The sequence below is a fragment of the Canis lupus genome, chromosome 27 (assembly GCF_011100685.1).
Source record: "Canis lupus familiaris isolate Mischka breed German Shepherd chromosome 27, alternate assembly UU_Cfam_GSD_1.0, whole genome shotgun sequence".
NCBI lineage: Eukaryota > Metazoa > Chordata > Mammalia > Carnivora > Canidae > Canis > Canis lupus.
The window spans coordinates 29,958,161-29,981,948 of record NC_049248.1 but is presented as its reverse complement, the minus strand read 5'-3'; the positions used below and the strand labels follow the sequence as shown (position 1 = coordinate 29,981,948).

Genomic DNA, 23,788 nt, shown 5'->3' with positions numbered 1-23,788 from the left:
GAAGAAATATTAAATCAGCACAGGGAAAGAAAAGGGAGCCTGAGCATGTCTTCCAAATTGTACAATCTATCAAGAATGCAGACATACTGATAATAAATAAACATAAAATAAAAGAGCCACCAAAATAATTGAAACAAAAGAAAAAATAAGAGAAAAACAGTACTGGTAAACATTAAGCATATTGTCACATGGCAATAATTACAAAATGAATCCCTGGCGTAAGAGTAGGTAGACAGAATAACAGGATAGAATAGAAATAAGACAAAATAGGACAGACAGGATAGAAAATACTGTATTCAGTGAAGACAGAATAATGTAGATGTTCTTTCAGAAAAGAAAACACAGGTGTCTTTAAGAAAGGAATTGATCTTCTTTAAAGGTAAATTACAAAGCAAATTGCACAGACCAAAAAATGTTTTATTAATTCAGGAGCTACGTATATAATTACCTTCTTGGACCTGATAAGAAACCCTTAGGCTACTAAATATTTAGGTTGCCAGAAGCTAAACAAAACCTATTGCTGACTAATCAAACAGAAGGAAGATTAAATTTGACTACAGTCACATATTTTTTAAGAATTGTTATTTATTTGAGAAAGAATAGGATGTTAGGGCGGGGTGGGGTGAGTAGCAGAGGGAGAGGAAGAAGCAGACCACTCAGCAGGAAGTTCAACACAGGGCCGTATCCCAGGACCTTGAGATAATGACCTGAGCCCTGAGCTGACGACAGATGCTTAACGGACTGAGCCACTCAAGCACCCCATTCTTGTAGTTCTGATATTCAAAGTAAAAATACTAAGACTCTTATCAAAATTGTAAACCCTTAACTAAAGGACTTATGCCAATTCTAAAAGCTTGTCAATCATATCTTAAAGAACTATGTCAAATCACAAAAATTACATATTGTAGAAAATATTAATAACATTAAATATGCTTATTTTTATTTACATGAATTGAAAATTACTGATAATTCATTTCTTTTATTCTTCAACATTAAAAAATATTGTTTTTTTTAAAGAAAAAAACCCTATAATTTATTCTGATTCTCCCAGTTTAAACTGTTTATGATAAACTTAAAAGTATAGAGAAAGAGGGGCACCTGGCTGGCTCAGTCCACAGATCATGTGACTCTTGATCTCAGGGTCGTGAGTCCAAGCCCCACACTGGGTACAGAGTCTACTTTTAAAAAAAAAGTATATAAAAAAAAGGTATAAAAAAGGATATTCTTTTTAAAAGAGGGGTACCATGTTGTAATGGTGTTGGGATATCAAACCATTTCAGGGAAGATTTAAGAGTGTAAGAGTTTAATTTAAATCCACATTGTTCTACACACCAAACTGAATCTCACATACACTAAAGCATTAAAAGTAAAAATCAGGGGCACCTCGGTGGCTCAGTTGGCTAAGTTCTGGTCTGCCTTTGGCTCAGGATATGATCTCAGAGCCCTGGGGTGGAGTCTTGTTTGGAGTCCTGCATCGGGCTCCCTGCTCAGTGGGGAGTCTGCTTCTCCCTCTCTCTTTACCCCCAACTTGTGCTCAGAGTGCTCTCTTTCCCTCAAATAAATAAAATATTTAAAAAATAGATAAAAGTAAAACTCAAGCCATCAAAACTAACAAAAATGAACACTATAGTTTAATAGTTTTGGGAAGGGTGAATGGATGAAGGAGGGAAAAACATTGTATGCTTACAATTACTACAAGTAATCTCATAGGACTCAAGTAGTAGATTTAAAAACAGATGTGTCAAAACTTCAGTGGGTCAAAAGTAAAATAAAATAAAAAGGCAAGTAACAAACTGGAGAAAATACTCATAGCAATGATTTTAAAAAAATCAGTTTCTGGGAAAAGGGGAGGTGGATGGAGGGATGGGTGGAATAGGTGAAGGAGATTAAGAGTACACTTACGAAAAAAAAAAAAAGAGTACACTTACGATGATGAGCACTGAGTAATATACAGAATTGCTGAATCACTATATTCTACACCTGAAACTAATATAGCACTGTATGTTAACTATACTGGAATTAAGATAAAAATAAATAAATAGGAAAAAAAGAAAAATCAATAATTTCTTGAAACATGCATACATAATAGAAACACTGAAACCTAATACATCTGCAAAAGCTCAAAGAACATAAATTATTTCTTAATTAATAAATGAATTTATTTATTAATTATTCCACAATTTAATGAAAGTGGTAAATTTCTCATTCATCCATTTGTTCTTTCTTCTGTGTCTGCTATATGCCAAGCTCTGTGCTAGCATACACCGATGAGCAAGATAAATCATGTCTCTACCACCAATGACCTTATAAATTAGTACTGAAATGTCATTATTCACCTACCAAATAAGCAGCCTGAAAGAGTTATAGTGCTTAATGCTTGCCAGGGCCCAGTGAAATGGGAATTCTTTTCTATTATGATGAGAGCATAAATTGCTTTAATCAATTAAGAAAGCAATAGAGTTATATATATGGTCTTTAGAAAAAAAGGTTTGTATCATTTGCTGTAGTAATTCTACTTCTGGAATGCTATCCTAGAGAAATAATCTTAAGTGTGTTTTTTAAAGATACATGAATAGTGATGAAGTCATAAAACAGCTAACTCTGATTCAGTATTAACTATGCGCAGATGCTATTTCAAGTGTGCCACACATAAGGATTCATTTAATCTTCACAACAGTCCAGGAGGTAAATGTTATTCTTATTCCCAATTAATAGATAACAATATTGAGGCCCCAAGAGGTTGTTTTACTTACCTAACATGATTCTGCTAATAGGTGTAGAATCAATGTGAAACTCTGGCAACTATGGGGGAAAAAACTGTAAATTCTGCACCTCGTTCTAAAAACAAAATCCAAAACTTCTAACTTCAAGTGTTTGCAAAGACATAAATGATAAGCTTTAGGGAATTTTTCCTAATACAATTTTGTACATCTGCTTTATCCAACATGAAATATTATTATGCTAGGCTTCAATAAAATTTTCCCAGCAATTCAGTTTTTAAAAATAGATTAAGATGCCTGTGGCTAATTGCCCAAGAATAAGGGCAAATAGGAAGGTTTTTAGCCTGTGATTTGGTGAAATGTTAGGAAAAGTCTGTCTGGACTTCATACGGGGTCTTGTTGAATTCAACCTCCATAATTATATTAAATACATTATTCAACCTCCATAATACCCTCTATTTATTTCAGATAGAGGTACAACTCATAGATTGTTAATAGAGAACTAATCAATTTCAAGGCCATCTAAGATATTCACTACAATAAACAAAGAACAACTTGGCAGAAAGTCTTTAATTAATCATACGTCTCTTAGTCTGGAGAGCCAAGTGGTAGCCACTGGATGTTTCCCAGAGGGCACTAATCAGGCTGTGTACTACTTAGAGGATGTCAGGCAGGTGTTTCCTGCTTTAATTCAGGATAGTTCCTGAGCAGCCCAGAGGGAGAGAAGTGCCTTTCAGTACTGTAATTAATTATATATTTATTTTATCCCTCTGAATATGAGTTAATCCCTCTCAATCCCTCATAGAGTTACACAGTGCATTACACATGCTGAACATATTCGGTGGTGTTTGGCATAGCATTTGCACAGAGTAGGTGCTTAACAGAATGGTCATTTGTGAAGGAGAAGAGTTGCAGCAAGTTAAAATACAGCACAGAATTTTCATTTTTCCTTTCATCTCATTTTCATCTTTCTCTTTGCCATAGAGTGTGGTTACATATGACTAGCTGCACGTACACATCGAAAGCATTTGCCAACTCAATAGTATTTCTCTCAATCTGAAGCTTAATGGTGGATTTGCCCATCACAATAAGAGTTAGGTAATAACACTGTCTGACCTTGGAGTGACTCATTGCCCCTCTCTGCTGACTGGCCCCAGTAGAAAGGGTGATGCAGAATAAATGGATGGATGAGTACACCACAGTAAGATGGGCATCACCAACTCTACTCTTCTGAATCCTATTAATTTAATTTAATTTTATTTTTTTGAATCCTATTAATTTTAAACATACCTTCTGTTTTCTAATATCAAGTGCCCCCAATACATTAAAATATAGTTTAAAAATTACTATCCAAAGTTGTGTATTTATTATCATTTATTCTTTCTTTATGAATGGTGCATTTCCAATTGGATGGTATCACCCATGTGGTAGGCTGAATAATGGCCCCCAAAGATACCTAAGTTTTAATGCCTGGAACCTGGGACTATTACCTCATATGGTAACAGAGACTTTGCAGATGTGATGAAGTTAAGGATTTTGAGATGGAAAGATTATCCTGGATTATTCAGGTAGACCCTAAATGTAATCACAGTGTCTTCATAAGAGGGAGGCAGAGGAAGATTTGACAAAGAAGGCACATGACACTGAAACAAGATGCTAAAGTGCTGACTTTGAAAGGTGAAGGAAGGTGCCCTGAGCCAGCAAACGCATGGAATGCAGTTCTAGAAGCTGCGCAAGGGTGGCAGCTAAAAGAGGAAATGGATAATCCTCTAGTGTCTTCAGAGGGACTGTGGCCCAGCCCACACTTTGACCTCAGCCCAGTAAACTGCAGACTTCTAGCCTTCAGAAACTAGAAATTTCTTCTCTAGCCACAGAATTTGAAGTACTTTGTTACAGCAGCCCTAGAAAATTAATACAGCCCTAAAGAGGGTGAAAATTTGCCCTGGGGAAGTGAAAAAGTCTTAGATGTGACAATGCTTTGTGATCCCCTCAAGCTCAACCCTGCCCTAAAGAATCTTACTCCTCAGTATTTAATTTTGTGGCAATAAGAAAAAAATTATCTTAAGAGTCTCCTTTAAGGAAATGATAATGAATGAAAAAAAAAGGTTGTAAAACAACATGTCTTTGGTAAGCACTGCCAGTGAAAGATTTGATTCAAATAATGAGGCAAAATGTTCATTACTCTCAAGGCTGAGTCTCACCATCATTACTAGCTGGGGACGAGGGGTGTTGTTATCCTAGGTTCTTTTATATTATTCATTCTTTTTTTTTTTTTTTTAAAGATTTTATTTATTTATTCATGATAGTCACAGAGAGAGAGAGAGAGGCAGAGACACAGGCAGAGGGAGAAGCAGGCTCCATGCACCGGAGCCCGATGTGGGATTCGATCCCGGGTCTCCAGGATCGCGCCCTGGGTCAAAGGCAGGCGCCAAACCGCTGCGCTACCCAGGGATCCCTATATTATTCATTCTAACAACCAAGTTCTATATCCAGAAAAAGTTTGAAGGCCACTTCCTTCTTTGTACAGGTAGCCAAATCTCTACCTTGTTGTTTAAAAACAATTGTGAGGGTATATTGTGTGCCGAAGCCTATGAGGAAATACGTATTGATATCCTAGATTTCTCCAATGTAATGCAGGCAATGAGGTTTTTTTTATATTGTGCTAGCCTCAGAAGAGATGTTTAGTAACAATTCTGCTTTTTGAAAAATTGCTTTAAATGAAACCAAAACTCTATCAGAGAACTATTTCTAAATCCAAGTACTTTTAATATTGTTGAACAAGTAAGTGATAATGAAAAACCTAGTTAAAAAGGCAATCAATGCCTTTCTTATGGAATACATAGTGTTCTATCCTAAGTCAAATTAAAAGTTACAGCTTGAGTCTATTGATATCCGATCATTTGGTCTATAACATTTATTTTTTAAAATGTATTTGTTAAAAATAAATAAATACATAAATAAAATGTATTTGTTGGGGGCACTTGGTCTGGTTTTAATTTCTGGGTTTCTCAATACATACATAGATGACTTAGTCAGTTGAGTGACTCTTGATTTCAGGTCAGGTCATAATCTCAGGGTGAAATCAAGCCCCACATCTGGATCAGCAGGGAGTCTACTGGAGATTCTCTCTCTCTCCCCCTCTGCTCCTCCTCACTTTGTGTGCACTCTCTAATAGATAAATAAATATTTAATATCTATATATTGATAAGCATATATATAGGCATATATGTTTAGTAAGCATTAAAAAGTAGAATTCAAAATATATACATCAAAATTTATTACATCTCTAAATTCACTCATTATTTCCTCTTTCTGCCTTGCTCAAGTTTAAGTTTCCTATAACCTTCAAGAAATTAAGTTCTGAGTAGATTCAGGCATTCTTGATTGTTAGATTAAGCTATAAATTCCCTTAGGAGAATTAAATGCCTGAACAGAATCTTAATCAGGCTAGACTTGCCAACCAGGATGTTCTTTGGAAATAGAGGTCAAGATGTAAAAAAAAAAAAAAAAAGATTAAAATTGTCCACTAAGCATTCCATCTGAAATGCTGATTGTGCATTACTTCTCCTTCTACGCAGTCTGCACTGGGAGCAAAACCTGAGCTTGGAGTGGAAGAAAAAGTTTGAAACTGATTCAAGCTATTTTTAGCCCAAGAATCAATGTGTAGAAAATGGATTGTGCACAGATCTTTCTTCTTATATTCCAAGAGGCAGAAAGGTGGTGTTAGATAGGAAAGGGAAGAGGAGAAGAGAAGGCAGGAGAAGGGGAGGAGATAGGGAGAGAAGGGGAGAGAAAAGAAATATATATATCTATATATATTTATATTTATATATATCATATATGACGCCGATTTTACATTTAAAAAAGCAAGTTGCCTTTTACTGCTTATTATTTTTAAATGAAATAACTAAGAAAACCTCTTTACCTTTAAAAATAAAGTAGACTATGCAGGATTAATTTAAAAATAGATTTTCCTTTAAACCTATGTCAGTTTCAGAGTTTTCGTTTCTACAGCATATTCTGAGCAATGCTCTCTCACCATTTTTAACTTTGGCTTGACCTTCTCTGCAGTTTCCCATTTAATTCTCCATTTGGCACTGGTTTAATGATTGGCTATTGCACAGGACATTGATGCAACTACCATCTCAGGCCAGAAGTTTATGCCTCCTCTCATTGCCTAATGCAGAAATGCAGGAGTCACAAAAAACATACTGTTTTGAAGCTGTGTCCAAATGAGGTCCAACATCTGGATGTTGGAAATATTTACATATGCTTTCATTTTCTAAATTGCCCTCAAAATATTTGGGATTATAAAGATGCAGGTCCATACTACCTCTCTAAAATAATCTCAAAAGGCCAACAATATTTTTTAATAAAGATCAACTGACATCATTTTCAGAACTATTCGATAGCTGTTGTATTATTTCTCATTGACAAATATAATAACCCAACTTCTGAAATCATGGAAAACATATCTCTAATCCTTAAAAAGAGAAATTAGGTTTATATGCTCTTTATAATAATGCATACATTGTAATGGATATCCACTAACTGTGAGCATATGGGATTACAGCAGGCATCATATCGTTTTTACAGATGTGTATAATGTACTCCTTACCTCGCTTTAATGGAAACTTGACTCTCCCCTGGGGACAGTTTCCCCTGCAACCCTCTCAAGTGCTGGCCTGGAGGTGAGATGGGTGCCCCTTTTGCTCCACATGGTTGCTTTCAGAGCAGTCTCCCTCCCACCTCCCCTTAAATTCTTATGCTTCAAATCTCAAATCATTAGGAGATTTTCTTCTTAAGCTGATAAATATATACATTTTTTGGAGAAACCAAATAACCATAGCTTCTACTGGGACAAGGTTGTGGCAGAGGGTAGGACTAAATCCTATATACTAAACCCTATATATGACCCTATATCCATTACCAGCATTGATACTGTCACCTCCCACACACCAGCTCATTCCCCCTCATTTTTCCAAGACTTTAGTTCCAGGCTTCTGGTCAATATCTCTAGAACGTCTGGGCTGGTTTTAATTCCTGGCATTCTCAATATGTGCATAGATGATCTTGATTCCTGGAATTCCTCTTCTTGAGGGACATCTTTCCCCTGCTTCAGCCACTCATACTCATGCTCCTACCTTAATGACTCATTCCGAGGTACTACCTTACCACTCCTTTCTCTTCAAATCCCTAACACTTCCCCCATCTGCTTTCTCAGCTGTTGACCTTGCTTCCTGCTTCAGTGAGGAAAGTGAAGCAGCCTGAAGAGTATTTATAGACTCTTCACTCACACCTACTGAAGTACCTACATCTGCAGCCACATACTCTGCTTTTCCAGGCATTGCCATAGATGAAACTTCCCTGTTCTTTTTTCTTTTTTTTCTTTTTGAGAGAGAGAGTGTGCACAGGGAGGAGAGAGGTGAGAGGGGAACAGAGAGAGAGAGAGAGAATCTTAAGCAGGTTCCAAACCCTGTGCAGAGCCTGATATAGGGCTTGATCTCATGACCCAGGGCTCGATCTCATGACCCTGAGATCATGACCTGAGCTGAAATCAAGAGTCAGATGCTTGGCCAACTGAGCCATCCAGGCACCCCCAAATCAGCATTTTTTAAAGTAGGTTCCACACCCAGAATGGAGTGCAGTGTGGGGCTTGAACTCATAACCCTGAGATCAAGACCTGAGTTGAGGTCAAGAGCTGGACACTTAACCACTGAACCACCTAGCCACCCCCTTTTTTGCTCCTTTTTAAAGGCAATCCCTCCATTTTTTGCACCAGATTCCATTCCTCTCTCCTTCAATCAAGGAAATCAATTGTTCTAGGCATTCTCCCCTTTTCCTCTTAAATCATTAAAATTTCTCTCCCTGCTAGGTTACCCATCAGCAATCAGCATTCACATACACTGTTAACATTATTTCTTTTACCTTAAAAAAAAAAAAAAAAAGAACAAAACCCAACAACTCTCTCGAGTTTATTTTGTCCCCAAGCTACCTTCTCATTTCTTTGGTCTTCTTTGCAAACAATTAACTCAAAAAAAAAAAAAAAAAAAAAAAAAGGTTGCCTTTATTCTGTCTCTAACTCCTCTCCTATTCTCTCTTAAACCTACTCTAAATCAGACTTTTGCTTCCACCACTCCATAGAAATCTCTCTCACTGAGATGACTGATGCTAAACTCAACAGTATGTTCAGTTTCCTCATCTTGTTTGACCTATTAGCAGCATTTGCACTGTTGATAACTTCCTTCACAGATAGCACTTTCTTCATTTGGCTTCCAGGAACCATTCTTTATTTTCTTTCTACCCCTACTATGATTTTTAGTCTTCTTTGCTAGTTTCCTTTCTTGTTCCCAACTTCACAGGGCAGAGGTGGTCTAGGGCTCAGTTCTTAGGTCTCTTCCTTTCCTATCTACATTTCCAGTCTTGATGATCTCACTGATATTCTTTAAATTGCATGTTTCTGCTGATAATTCCACAAATTATATTTCTATCCCTAAGTCTCTCTCCCAAACTCTAGGCCTTCATCTCCCACCACCCACCCATATTCTACCCTTGGAGGTCTAATCAAAATTTAAAATTCAATACATTTAAAACTGAAGTTCAAATCTTCACTCCTAAAACTTCTTTTTACATCTGACATTTTCCCCATGATATGGAGATAATTCCATTTTTCAAGTTAGTCAAGCTAAAACTTTAGACTGGAGACATCCTTTCTCCTCTTTATTTCTTAGTCTCCACTAAGAATTAAAAAGTTATGTTGACTCCACTCTCACATTAAAAAGTTATGTTGACTCCATTAAACACATTAAAAAGTTATGTTGACTCCACTCTGAAAATACATTCAGAATATGACCTCTTTTCACCACCTCTACCTATCATTCTGGCCAAAACCACAATCTTCTCAAATCTGGCTGACTACAAAAATTTCCTACTTTTATCTTTGCCTCATTAAAGTCATGTCATTCCTTCACTCAACATTTTCCAATTAACAGCCCATTTCACTAAAAGCAAAAGCCAAAATCCTTTCATTGGTTTATAAGACCCTACATGATTTGGCTTCCTGTTACCTCTATGACTTCATCATGACAGTGTGGTATTGGTAAAGGGATGGACACATAAATCAACAGAACAGAACAGAGAGTCTAGAAATAGACCCAACAAATACAGCCAATTGATTTCAATAAAGGTGCAAAGGCAATTCAAGCAAGACAGTCTTTTTAACAAATAGTGGTGGAACAATCAGATGCTTATATGCAAAAAAAAAAAAAAGAACCTCATCTTAAACGTCATACTATAAGGTATGAATACACAAAAATTAACTCAAAGGGATCATAGAACTAAGTTTAAAGCTACAAAGCTTTGAGATGAAAATATAGGAAAAAATCCTCATGACTTGGGAATAGAAAAGTGTTCTTAAATCTGATATTAAAAGCATGATACATAAAATTTATTATTATTTTTGAGGTATAATTGACATATGACATTATATTCGTTTTATTTTTAGTTTTTAAAAATATTGTATTTATTTATTCATGAGAGGCACAGAGAGAGAAAGAGAGAGGCAGAGACACAGGCAGAGGGAGAAGCAGGCTCCATGCAGAGAGCCCGATGTGGGACTTGATCCCGGGGCTCCAGGATCACGCCCTGGGCCAAAGGCAGGCGCTAAACCGCTGAGCCACCCAGGGATCCCCATTATATTAGTTTTAAGTAAATAACATAATGATTCCATATTTGTACACATTGTGAAATGATCACCACAATAAGTATAGTTAGCATCCATCACCATACATACAGAATTGTGTGTGTGTGATGAGTATTTTCAAGATCTACTCTTAGCAACTTTCAACTATGCAATACAGTATTATTAACTATAGTTGCCATGCTATACATTACAGCCTCATGACTTTTTTTTATAACTGCAAGTTTGTACTTTTTGACTCCCTTAACTCATTGCACCCACTCCCACCTCTAGTAATTTTTTTTGAAACATTAGACTTTATCAAATAGGACAAGTGTTATTTTGCATTCTGCAAAAGATACTCTAAAGAGAATGAAAAGACAAGCCAAATACTAAGAGAAAACATTTGCAAATTGCTTATCTTACAAAGGTCTTGCATTCAGAATATATAAATAATTCTCAAAACTTACCTATGAAGAGAAATAACACAATTAATAAATGGAAAAAGCCTCAAACAGAAACCTTACCAAGGAGAATATACAGAAGGCAATTAAACACATGAAAAGATGTTCAATATTATTAGCCATTAGGGAAATGTGAGAAAATCATGATGAGATACTACTACAAACCTATCAGAATGACCAAAATTAAAAATATTGATAATGTCATGTGCTGGAAAGGATGAAGGGAAATTAGAACTTTTACAAACTGTTAGCAGAAATGCAAAATGGAATAGCCACTCTGAGAAAGTTAATCATACACCTACCATCTAACCAAGAATTCCTACCCTCCTTGTTATTTGTCCTACCTAGAGAAATGAAAACTTACAACGTACACAAAAATATAAATGTACAAGAATGTATGTAACAGCTCTGCTTGAAACTGCCAAAATCTGGAAACAAACCAAATGTTCTTCAATAAGTGAATTGATTTAAAAACAAACAAACAAACAAACTACAGGGTAGCCTAGGTGGCTCAGCGGTTTAGCGCCGCCTTCAGCCCAGGGCGTGATCCTGGAGACCCAGGATAGAGTCCCACATCGGGCTCCCTGCATGAAGCCTGCTTCTCCCTCTGCCTGTGTCTCTGCCTTTCTCTCTCCCTCTCTCAGTGTCTCTCATGAATAAATAAATAAAATCTAAAAAACAAAACAAAACAAACAAAAAATCACCCAAACTACAGTATAATCCATACAGTGAAATCCTATTCCACGACAAAAAGGAACATTTACTGATATATGTAAATACTTAGATGAATCTCACAGGCATTATGCTGAGAGAAAAGACTCCATCTCAAAAGGTTACACGCTGTATAAGTCCATTTACATGACATTCCTGAAAAGATAAAACTATAGTGATTGAGAATAGATGATTGGTTATTAGAAATTGAGTGGGGGAGGGTATGACTTCAAAGGAGTAGCACAGCACAGGGGATGTTCTAGGGTGATAAAATTGTTCTGCATCTTGATTGTGGCTGTGATTACATGAAACTATTTGTGTTAAAATTCACAGAATTGTACATCCCCCCCAAATTCTATCAGCTTAAAATTTTAAACTAGTCCTACCTATAAACCCACTTATGTAACTTATTTTTCCCAAAGACATAATCAAATCATAAGTATTCAAAGGTGAATTGTCTGTATGTTATTAAACTCTGCTTTCAAATTCCTAATAATGTTAATAGGGATATTTGTTTATGGTACCTAAAATAATTTAATCTTGTTGCCATGACTTGGGTCATCTGTAAGCACATTTGATGTTATACTAATAAAGTGATGACCCTTTCAAGAAGGAGCCAGATATGAAAGGCTATGTTACACCAATAGTAAGAATACCTAGACAGCTCTCCTCTCTCAATCTACAAGTTTTAAAATATGTGTTGTTTCCTCTTTTGGTGTCAGGATTTCAAGCATTATTCTTGCTACTATCAGAAGGTGCTGGGGCCTTTCCTGAATCTCCAATACATCTTTCTAATTTATTGTTTGTCTTGCTATTAAGTCTGATTACCAAACCTTGAAACAGTAAATAACAATCATTTCTTTCTTATAAAGTATTTTCATGAAAATATTTTATCCTTATCAAAATCATGGGAAGCAGGACATGTGTTATTCTAATATTTATATGGGAAATGAAAAAGTTTAATCACATAACTGGTGAAACAGTTAAGATGTGAAATCACATTTCCTGGTTTCTAATTCTACCCTATTACCAAACTGCTTATTTACAAAACAAGCAAATATATATATATATATATATATATATATATATATATATATATATATAAAAGATTCTATTTATTTATTCATGATAGACATAGAGAGAGAAAAAGAGAGAGGGGCAGAGACACAGGCAGAGGGAGAAGCAGGCTCCATGCCAGGAGCCCGACGTGGGACTTGATCCCAGGACTCCAGGATCACTCTCTGGACCAAAGGCAGGCACCAAACTGCTGAGCCACCCAAGGATCCCCAACAAATATATTTTTAAAGAGTAGCTAAAGGGCTCTCCTTGGAATAAAGTGAATATGTGCTTACTGGCTGAGGTCATGACATCTAATCTGGCTCTATGGAGGATGATTTTCACTTAGTCACCACAAGTGCAACATATTTGTAGTTTTAATAAGAGATTAAGATGAGTATAATATACAAAATATTATATGTTATCCTAGTCCATTTGGCTGCTATAACAAAATACCATAGAATGGGTGACTTAAACAACAAGCATTTATTTCTCACAGTTCTGGAGAAGTCCAGATCTGGAAGTCCAAGATCAAGGCATAGGCAGGTTCAGTGTCACGTGAGGTCCTTCCTCCTGGCTCAGATATGGCCATCTTCTTGTGGTGTCCTCACATAGTGGAAGGGGCTAGGCAAGTCTTCTTTTGTGAGGGTGCCAATCCCATTCATGAGAGCCCCACCCTCATGACATAATCATTTCTAAAAACCTCATGTCCAAATACTATCACACTGGAGATTAGTTTCAATATATAAATGTTTGGCAGGGGCGGGGGGCACGCAAACATTCAGTCTGTCACATACACTGTCTAAAACACAACTTACTCTCTATTTCCTCAGATAGTAAGGAATAGAAGGAAATGGTTTCTAAATATGGTTAGCTGTTTTAACATTGAAAACAACCACTCATCATTGAATTTTTTGTTCACTGATGTACCCCAAGCATCTGGCTCATGGCAAATACTTAAGAGACCTTTGTTAAATGAATAAATGTATGACTGCGAAGTTGAAAATCCAAAGAAATTAAAATGCTAAGATGAGAATCTCAAAATCTAGTTCCAATGATACAAAATTTCAAGGATATATATAGCAGGGATAAAGACATTAAATAGTATGTTTTTTAAAAGCAGACACACATTTTTAAGAGACACTGGATGCCAGTCTAAGAAAGTAAGGCAACCTGAAACCATATCACACAAAGAAATACTAATGGATTCAGATATGTTTAGTCTGAAAAAGACTCAGTTCTTTGCAAATATATAAAGTTATTAGGCATAGGCTAAAATTGTCAAGTGGAATAAGAAATTAAAAAAAAATATTCTCTGTAGATCCAGAGGCTAGAAATATGGGCAGCTGGTGGAAATTACAGGGAGTCAACTTTTCATTTAATAAAAAAGAGCAGTTTAACAATTAGAGCTGCCAAGCAACACGGTGAGTAGCCTTGGGAACAAGCTGTAAAAAAGGGAATAAACAGTTATTTAGCAACTCCTGGCATTTCGCACAGGACCTACACGATAGTATTACTACCTCCAGGTTGGAATTAAGGAAGTGAAGCTTAGAAAACAAAAGTATATCACACAGTTGGTCAAGTGGCACAGCTGGAGTTCAAACCTAGGAGTAGCTAACTCCCAAAGCATGTTCTTTCAGTTCAAGTCAACAAACATAAAAAATGTTGCTTTTGGCAATGCACTGTGCTGGGTGCCGGGGATTCAAAAATAAATGACAGATGAAGCACAGTTCCTTCCTTGAAAGGACTCACAGTTTATCTTCTCCACAGTGCTGGGAATGTCTGAGTAAAGGCTACATGACCATTTAGAGATACCAGAGAAAGAACTGTTGATCTGGGAGTAGTCTTTACCACATAATCATTAAGAGCCTTCCTGCCCTAAAAAGTTCATAGATATGGATTCCTTATAATGGATTTGATATATTCCTAAAATATTGGCAATTATCAGGTTTCTAGAAATTGAGCCACTGGTATATTATGAAATTCGGTTGTGTATTCCAATGAAGGAAAACAGTAGAGCCTCAAATATAATAAAAATCATATGGATTGGAGCACCCAGCTGGTTCGGTTAGAAGAGTGTGTGACTCTTAATCTTGGGGTTGTGAGTTCAAGCCCCATGTTGGGTATAGAGATTACCTAAGTAAATAAAACTTAAAGAATTTTTTTCTTAAATCATACGGATTGGGACAGTTGGGTGACTCAGCTGAGCATCCCATTCTTGGTTTTGGCTCAGGTCATGATCTCAGGGTCGTGGGATCGAGCCCCACATTGGGCTCTCTGATGCTCAAACAGAGAGTCTGCTCCAGATTCTCTTCTTTCTCTCAAATAAATCTTTTTTTTAAATTTATTATTTTTTAAAAAGATTTTATTTACTTATTCCTGAGAGACACAGAGAGAGGCAGAGACAGGAGAAGCAGGCTCCATGCAAGGAACCCAATATGGGACTTGATCCTGGGACTCTGAGATCACGCCCTGAGCCAAAGGCAGACGCTCAACCACTGAGCATCCCTCAAATAAAGCTTTTTAAAAAATATCATAGGGATTAAACAGTTTTTAAAATACAAAATGGCCACATCCCAACAAAAGGCTAATAATAACATTCTAATAAGTTATAAATTTAGATAATGTACTAAAGCTTCATATATTTTGCCAGAAATTTCATTAGCTTGAGGCAAGACTCAGAGGAGAGAAAGACTCTTGGCAGTACAGTGACATGACAGAGAGTGTCTAGATCAGAGCCACTTTCTGAATTCAGATCCTGGCTTGTTACAAGCTTGATGTGCTTTGGACAGGTTATGTGACTTCTCTGTGATTTACGTGCCCTGTCAAAAAAATAGAATGGTATAGTAATAGAACCTACCTCAACAGGGCATCATTAGGATTCAGCAAGTTAATCCATGGAAAGAATTCAGAACAGTGCCTGGCACATTGCCCAGCAGCCAATGTTATTTGTACTTTAAAGGATAGGCTTAATCTCTACTAAGGTCAATAGTCCATTTTATAACTCCAATCTTCTGCATTCTACCTGAAGGAGTCTACCCTTCTTGACATCTCTTTTTCACATATACACCAATTCTGGTTAGGAATACTGGTAAAATTGCATTTCATAGTTTGTAAAATATTGCAGTAAATTCTGACTTACCTTACTTATTAACAACAGAGTATTCAGTAGTATTAAAAATTTCATTATCCTATTTTATGATTTCATCATTGTGGATGTTACTTTAATATAGTACAAAGTAGGTGTTAATTAAATGTTGTTTAAATCCACCTATTTAGACTATGTTCTACATGTTACACCTAATGGATTAAAGAGAAAAAAATGAAAATCAAATTTGTTTACTAAATATCTGCTGAGGCACTATAGTAATCTATCTGTTCTCTTTAAGCTCACACCAAAATGAGCAAGGCAACCCAAGGGTTTTTTCCCCTCTATTACTGGCCCTGTCGGAACTCCTAATTTGGTATTTTGGTTAAGGTGATATTTTTTCTTTATACTCTCCATACTTCAAAAAAGTATTATTATTATTTCTAAAGATTTTATTTATTTATTTGAGAGAAAAGGAAACAGAACACGAGCAGGGGGGAGGAGACAGAGGGAGAGGGAGAAGCAGGCTCCCCAGGATCCTGGAATCATGACCTGAGCCCAAGTCAGAGGCTTAACAAAGTGAGCCACCCAGGTACCCCTCAAAAAATTATTTAAAGCTGTTTATCATTAAAGACACATATACAATTAAGGATGATAAAAATGGGAAGAATTATATAGAAAATCTTAGTCTTTACAGTTAAACATAGTCCTGGAACTTCTTCTTCTTCTTTTTTTTTTTTTTAAGATTATTTATTTATTTATTAATGAGAGACACAGAGAGAGAGGCAGAGACATAAGCAGGGAGACTGACATGGGACTCGATCCCAGGACCCCGGGATCACAACTTGAGCCAAAAGCAGACGCTCTCAACCACTGAGCCACTCAAGTCCTGGAACTTCTTAACAACCAAAGCAGGAACAAAAAAACACATTGTAATTTCTACTGCCTGATTCATCTAAAAGAAAGAACTTTCAAGGCAATAAATTCAAAGAGGTATTTAATGTTTCTTTAGCCTAAGAATATGAATCAACATAATAAGGGATCTCTTCAACAATACAAGTTATTAATAACAGTTTATGTTTAATATGTACTATATTTTCTATATGTTTAATATGTACAGCATTTACTATATGCTAAAATGATCTTCTACAAATACATGAATATAATCATAAAACTTTTAGCAGAGTTGAGTCTAGAATATTAATTTTCAGAAAATTTTGTTTCTTTCCATTACATTATCCTATACATCCCATATATGGAAGAGAATTTGACCTTGGAATTACACATGTATACAAACAATGTGCAAAGCTTCCATAAAATACACACCACACAAACCTTGGCTAGTGCCAATAATCCTACTGAAATAAGAGATGAGTATATAAAGAGTAAATAATTTACTTTCAGTAAATAAAAGTGATTCCATTACTTAAATTCACATAGCATCTGTCAAGCTAATGATTTACTACGTTTTGCATTGGTTACCCTTGTGTATTTCTCATGGTTTATCAGGTCATGAATTTTTTTGTTTCATGATCTCTCCTCTAATCATTATGCATCAATCAATGCTCAGAGTACAAAAATAAATAAATAAAAATGAGCCTACAATGAAAACAAATCTGGAATTTAAATTTAACACCAGAAATCAAAAGTCTATATCAATATAAATTTCCAGTTATAAAATAAATAAGTCATGGGGATATAATGTACAGTATGGTGACTATAGTTAATAATACTCCACTACACATTTGCTAAGAGAATAGATCTTAAGAGGTTTCATTACAGGAAAAAATTTTTTTTCAAGATTTTATTTATTTAGTTTAGAGACAGAGAGAGAGAGAGAGCACAAGTGCAGGAGTGTGCACACAAGAGTTGGGGGAGGGGCAGAAGGAGAGAGAGAGAAAGAATCTCAAGTAAACTCCGTGCTGAGTATGGAGCTAGATGTGGGGCTCGATCTCACAACCTCATACGAGATCATGACCAGACCCAAAACAAAGAGTCAGACATTTAAGCATCTGTACTACCCAAATGCCCCAAGAGAAAAATGTTTGTGTGACTATGTAAGGTGATGGACATTAACTAGACTTATTGTGGTGATAATTCACAATATAAATATCAAATCATTACGCTGTACACCTGAAACTAATATAATGTTATATGTCAATTATACCTCAATTAAAAAGTCTGTATCAACATTCCAAACAATACAATTTATTCCTTTTCTCCTTTTACAAATGTACTTGGCTCTAAGTGCTAATAATTTTACTAGGTACATTAAAATATGAGGCCTGGAGGAAAACCAGCAGTCCTCCAACTGTAGTAATACCAATAGCTTCCAGCCAACTAGAAAGAACACCAACAAATATATTACCACACTTGGAAACCCAGGAAACTGACAGCATGTTTTTTTTTTCTTTTAGTTAATTAATAAACCTGAATGAATACACTCATAGTCTAGATTGCTTTATGTTTATATTAGATTAAAAATACATAAATTTGGATGAAGCAAGTCATTCTCTTCCTGCAAATCAATACTGAAAATGTATAGATATAGAGGATTATAACTCAATGATTCATTCAGCAGTTCCCGAAATTGTGAGCCTTGTAATACTCCCTTCCCTAATTTTGGGCCAGCCAAAGAGTTTTTTTTTTTTTTTTTTTTATGATAGTCACAGAGAGAGAGAGAGAGAGAGAGAGAGGCAGAGACACAGGCAGAGGGAGAAGCAGGCTCCATGCACCGGGAGCCCGACGTGGGATTCGATTCCGGGTCTCCAGGATCACGCCCTGGGCCAAAGGCAGGCGCCAAACCGCTGCGCCACCCAGGGATCCCTGGCCAAAGAGTTTAAATTAGTAGTTCTTAAAGGATGGTCTCCAGAGCAGCAGCCACAGTATCACCTGGTGTGAACGTGTGAGAAACGCAAATTCTTGAGCTCTACCTAGACCTCCAGAATCATGATTCCTGGGGGTGGACCCCGGGGGTCATGGCTGGATGCATTCTCTAGGTGACTCTAATGCCCACTAAAATCAGAGAACTGACCTGAATGGATGGCTCCTCAAAACTTTTTTTTTCTCTGTTGCTTCAGTTCATTCCTAACTTACATCCTCACTCTTAATTACCAACTCCTGCTGGTTATCCTAAATCTCTTCGCTGGAAAATGGCACTCAAACACTGCTTACATAGTGAGGATGCTTCGTCAGTTGTCACTGTAATGCCTCAACAGAGAAACGTCTGTGGATTTTCTGCCCTTTCCCAACCCCCACTGCTCATTCCTCAGCTGTAGCTGCCATGCACAGTGGAGATGTATAGCTTTCCGAGGATCCATCCAACTGGCGATCAAGACTGCTTGACTCATTAGCTTAGGTCATGCTCCACAAACCACCTGTGTGTGTGTATTGCCCATGTCACAGCCCTTCTGCCAACTTGCCACACGAACCTGCTGCTCATGGCTTCTGAGGCTGCCCTCTGTGGATGTTCGGGGCCTTGTTTGATCCAGAATGGTAGCCGATGGCCCTACATGACCTAGGGTCCACTTCTGTAGTGGATGCCTGTCTTAAAGGAAAGCCTGGGGCTGAAAGGGTGAATGGTGATTCCTCAGGAGAGCAGCATCCAGGACTACAAAAGGTAAGCCAACGATGGCCCACACCCAATACTTATAGGTGTATCAAATACAGAACTAGAGAGGATCTCAGTTTTCAACAATCATTTGCATCAGAGGGAAATGAGGCAGCGTATCCCGAAAACTGTGTCCTGTTCTTCTCAGTACCCAGCACTAACTTCCACTTGGTTGGCTCCTCAGTTTCTAGAAGTCATACTGCTGTACTTGGGCATGTCCAGAGAGAATGAGCTATGTAAAATAGAAAACTTATTGCCAATGTGCATTTAATGCATGATATATGGACATGTGTAAATGTAAATGTAATCAATATAATTATTGATTAAATTCCAATAAATTTAGGACAATGTACTGTATCTAATATGTATTTGTAATATGTTACTAATTTCAGGAGAAAAATATCAGTGGGTCATTTCTCTTATATTTCATAATCTTTAATGATTTTTTCATCCTTCTTTTTTGTATTACTAAAATGCTCAATTAATAAGCCCACTTGGTTTGTCAATCTCCGCCACACTGCTCTAAGAATTAAAGGACATCTTCACCTCTTCTATAGTTTTCTCATCAAAAAATGTGAAGTTTCCAAAAATGCTCTTAAAAGGGTATGGTGTATGAAGTTGTTCCCAGTATCACCCCTCCACTGAAGAATGACTCTGACATTCTGAAAATGACCTGGCACGTCATGCTACCCTGGGAAACCTGAAGAGAAATAGTGAGTGCAGGGACCAGGGAGGCTCCTGGACCTAATTCATATCAGCTATAATCTGCTGCCTTCTCTAAAACCAGAAAAAGGGCTTATGGCATCTGCACTGCCAGACTCTACGACCCTACAGACATTCCCCTGGGGTCTCATTCCCCAGTGAGAAGTCCTGAGCTAACACTACTGTCATTTTGAATTAGTGCTGATACAGAGCATCACAGCCAACTGTTCTTCTCCACCTTGTATTAAAACAGGTAGAGGGGAGAGGAAGTGCTAAGGTCACATTATTTTTTTAAACCTTTGCAGAAATAACAAGGCCAATTCCCAACTACTCAATAAAGAGACTTTAACTCTTAACTTATAATAAGAGAAAAGCTCATCTCAGAACAAGCTGTTATTTCACTAAACAAGAAAAATCACTAGCATCATTATTATGTGCTTTTTGTTTAAGACAGCTCCTCTGATCAAGAACAAGTTTTATTCCTCTCTCCTAGAAGGAATCTTATTTCTCTCTCACATAAAGCTCTCACAGGGAATTTGCTGTTTACCTCCTTCAGATCCTGCACGACGGCTGTCAACCTCTCATTTTCTGCCTGGACATTGGTGACCACAGCCCGGCTCTGTTTCAGTTCATTCTGCATCTCCAAGATCTTCCCCAGGTAGTAAGCTTCCTTCGATGCAGACTCCTGCAGAAGTGTTTCCTCTCGAGTCTCTCCATCCTCAGCAACCTTCCGGTGGATGGAGAAGGATTGCCCAAAGGCCTGCAGAGTATTTGGGGGAAAAAAAGAAAGAAAGAGTGCTAGATGAAATGCACCATAGCATTATTGAGACAGACCCCGGGAAATGTTTTGTTTTGTTGTGTATTTTAGAATTGCTACTCTACAAGACTTCCAGAGGCAAAACAACACATTTTATGCAACAATCTAACTGTTCTGATATTTGAAATAATTCAAATTCAATTTATAAGGGGAGAGAAAAAATTTTAATTTCTTTATAAAAATATATATAATGAGTTAAAGAAAAAAACTGCTTGTTTTACGTTACTGTTTTCTTAAGCTGATCCTATTAAGGAAAACAGTGCTAATGAGATCATCAAAATTCACATTCTCACTTTCATTCTAGAAAAAAAATCCTGAAAACATTTTTCAAGGAAGAAAATAATGGCTTCATTAGCTTTCTGATGCATTAGCGGTAAGAATGCACCAATTACCAACAGCACCCTGAAGAGAAAACAATCCCCAAATGGCATTCAAATGGCCCAGTACTACAAGAAAACAAAACAAAACAAACCCCTCCAAACACATGGAAATGTACTCACTGTATGAGAAAATGTCTGTATCTACATATTTGTGCAAAAAGAAATACAGAATAAACCAGAAACTAATGAAATTGGTAAGCCACAGGGAGTGAGTGGAAATGGGGGGTGGTATGAAATGTGATATAAGGGATGGGGGTTCTTTCCAGAGCAAGCCTTTTCATACAGGTCTGACTCTCAGAACTATAGTTATGTTTCACATATCTTTCAAATAAATAATAACAAAAAACAACCTCTGTGTATCAGGGGACCCCATGCGGAACACATACAGTAACAAATGTTCCTAGCTGTACCACAAATTAACATCTTAACCACACTGAAAGGGTTGGAGAAGAAAAAATCTGGCCTGAGTAATTTGGGAAAGACAAAAAGAACCGTACCCAACTACTGTAGTCAAGTTGTAAATTCTCACAGGGATTATGGGATCACAATTCTAAAAACGTCTTTATATGAATACTAGGGTTGACCAAATAACTAATTATATTATCAGTAATGAATGCCAGGTTTCTCACTGTTGGAGAAAGTTACAAATAAGGAAAGGGAAAATTCTAGAAAGAAACTAATATACTGAGCTGTAATTAGAAGTATCGAGATGAATTTACAGTCTTTAATAGGTAGTTAAATATTCATAGATAGATGGAGAGAGACGCTTATGTGTGGGCATATACATGCACAGACAGGCCACTGAGAAGCCCAAAAGCCAGAACATCTCAGCAGCAATGAGCATACCTGCACCTGGATTTTGTTTCTAAATATCAATCTCCAACAAAAAAGAATTAGGGTTCTTTGGAGAAATGATCCATTCTCAAGCTACAGCAAAATGAATGAACTTCATACATCTTGTGGTGCCAAAGAGTAAATAACAAAATGCTTTAAAAAAATAATAGGGATCTGTCAAAGGATGCAAGAGCCTATCAGGAGGGGCTACCAATGGCCAAGTCTGGGATAATTTGGACAATAAAATAAATAACTGTGCAATGAGTTATAATTTATAGAATAATATAGTTGTGAATCCACATTGATACAATAACTGAATAAATGAAGGAAGAAGGAATAGCTCTTCTTTATGAACGATAGAATTCTAATTAATAAGTGTAGTAGGAATGATGAAGATAAAATATATCAGAATTTGACAAACACCAAGTAATCAATGGATTATCAGGTAAGAGTTATCAATGGAATACAAAATTAATGCACCAAAGTATGATGAGAAATAGTATTTATATAGTCTTAATACTTATTAGAAGGACACAGTATGATTTAATGATTTCAAAGACTTCTTCAAATTTTATTCATAGAACAAAAATTTAGAAAAATAATAACCTGCAAACCTCTGTCTCAATAAACTATCTTCTTTAAAATCTCTACATGGATCAAAATCAAAACATGGTTCCTAAGCATCAACTGAGAAGAGAAACATTTCAGGATGGATGGATAGATGGATGTTCATCTGTACAGTGTAGAACACTCTTGGCATTTGGTTTGTTAAGTCTCTGAACAGAAAGAAATTCTTACTTGAGTATTCAAATTTCTATTTGTAGTAAGCATATAGACTCATGAACAGATGAAAAATTATCTTCACAAATGATTTTACTTTGCTTTTCCATAAGTAATGGTCAGACTTGGTGAGGTCGGGTCTGAATTCATTACCCATTAGAATGCCTTTGGAGGGGACAGATTTGGCAATTTCCCTGTGATGACCTGGTGAAGTCTTTACCAGACCCTCACCCTAACAAGGGAACCCTGACTATACAGTTAAGCATTAGTAAAGTTTACAATTAGCATGAACTGTGTGTCAAGCACTTCAGCTAGCTTCCTATTTAAAACATACTTTTCCACTTCTTTGTACAGCACACTACAAGGCTATTTTCTAAATTCTGCCTGAGTAAAATCAATAGACTTACGCACTCAGAATACGGCTCTCATATTATTTTCAGCACATAGGCAATGGTCCCTTGATAGGTAAAACAACCCCTAAAGTCTTAATAGCAAGTGAATTTGCCTTTCCAACCCTGACATAAAGTTTTAAAAATTGTACTCTGGATCCAGCACCAAAGGAAATGATTTTTCAGATACATACATAGAATATATTTTCAAAAACAAATCAAGAATTGAAATTGCAAATATAAACATTTTGATGACTCTTTTAATTTATACTTACTGCAGCTCAGAAACCTTAACTGACCATATGGGTTTCCAAAGTTAGTCATTATTTTTGTGAAGAACTTGGCCCTTCTTTGGACCAGATTTTAAAACCAATGTAAGTATGCGAGGTTATCCAAGGACATTAACCCTGGTGTTTTTCACATGAAATAGAAAAATAGTATCAACACTGCACAGGCTATAGATGCCCCTGATCTGCATTTGCAAATCCACTGAGTACTAACATAACTCAAAAAATATCTGCATTTTAGAAAGGGAGAGTAAAGGAGAAAACACTCCTAC

At 36.6% G+C, this 23,788-nt stretch overlaps 1 protein-coding gene across 5 annotated transcripts in view; it reads right to left on the bottom strand.

Moving 5' to 3' along the window:
• Positions 1–23,788, bottom strand: part of BICD1 (BICD cargo adaptor 1) — a 225,722-nt gene that overhangs the window by 112,932 nt on the left and 89,002 nt on the right. For all 5 annotated transcript variants that reach the window (XM_038577222.1, XM_038577218.1, XM_038577219.1 and 2 more), the window contains exon 2: positions 20,577–20,789. In XM_038577222.1, coding sequence (XP_038433150.1) covers positions 20,577–20,789 — 213 coding nt within the window. The remainder of the gene's footprint in view (positions 1–20,576; positions 20,790–23,788) is intronic.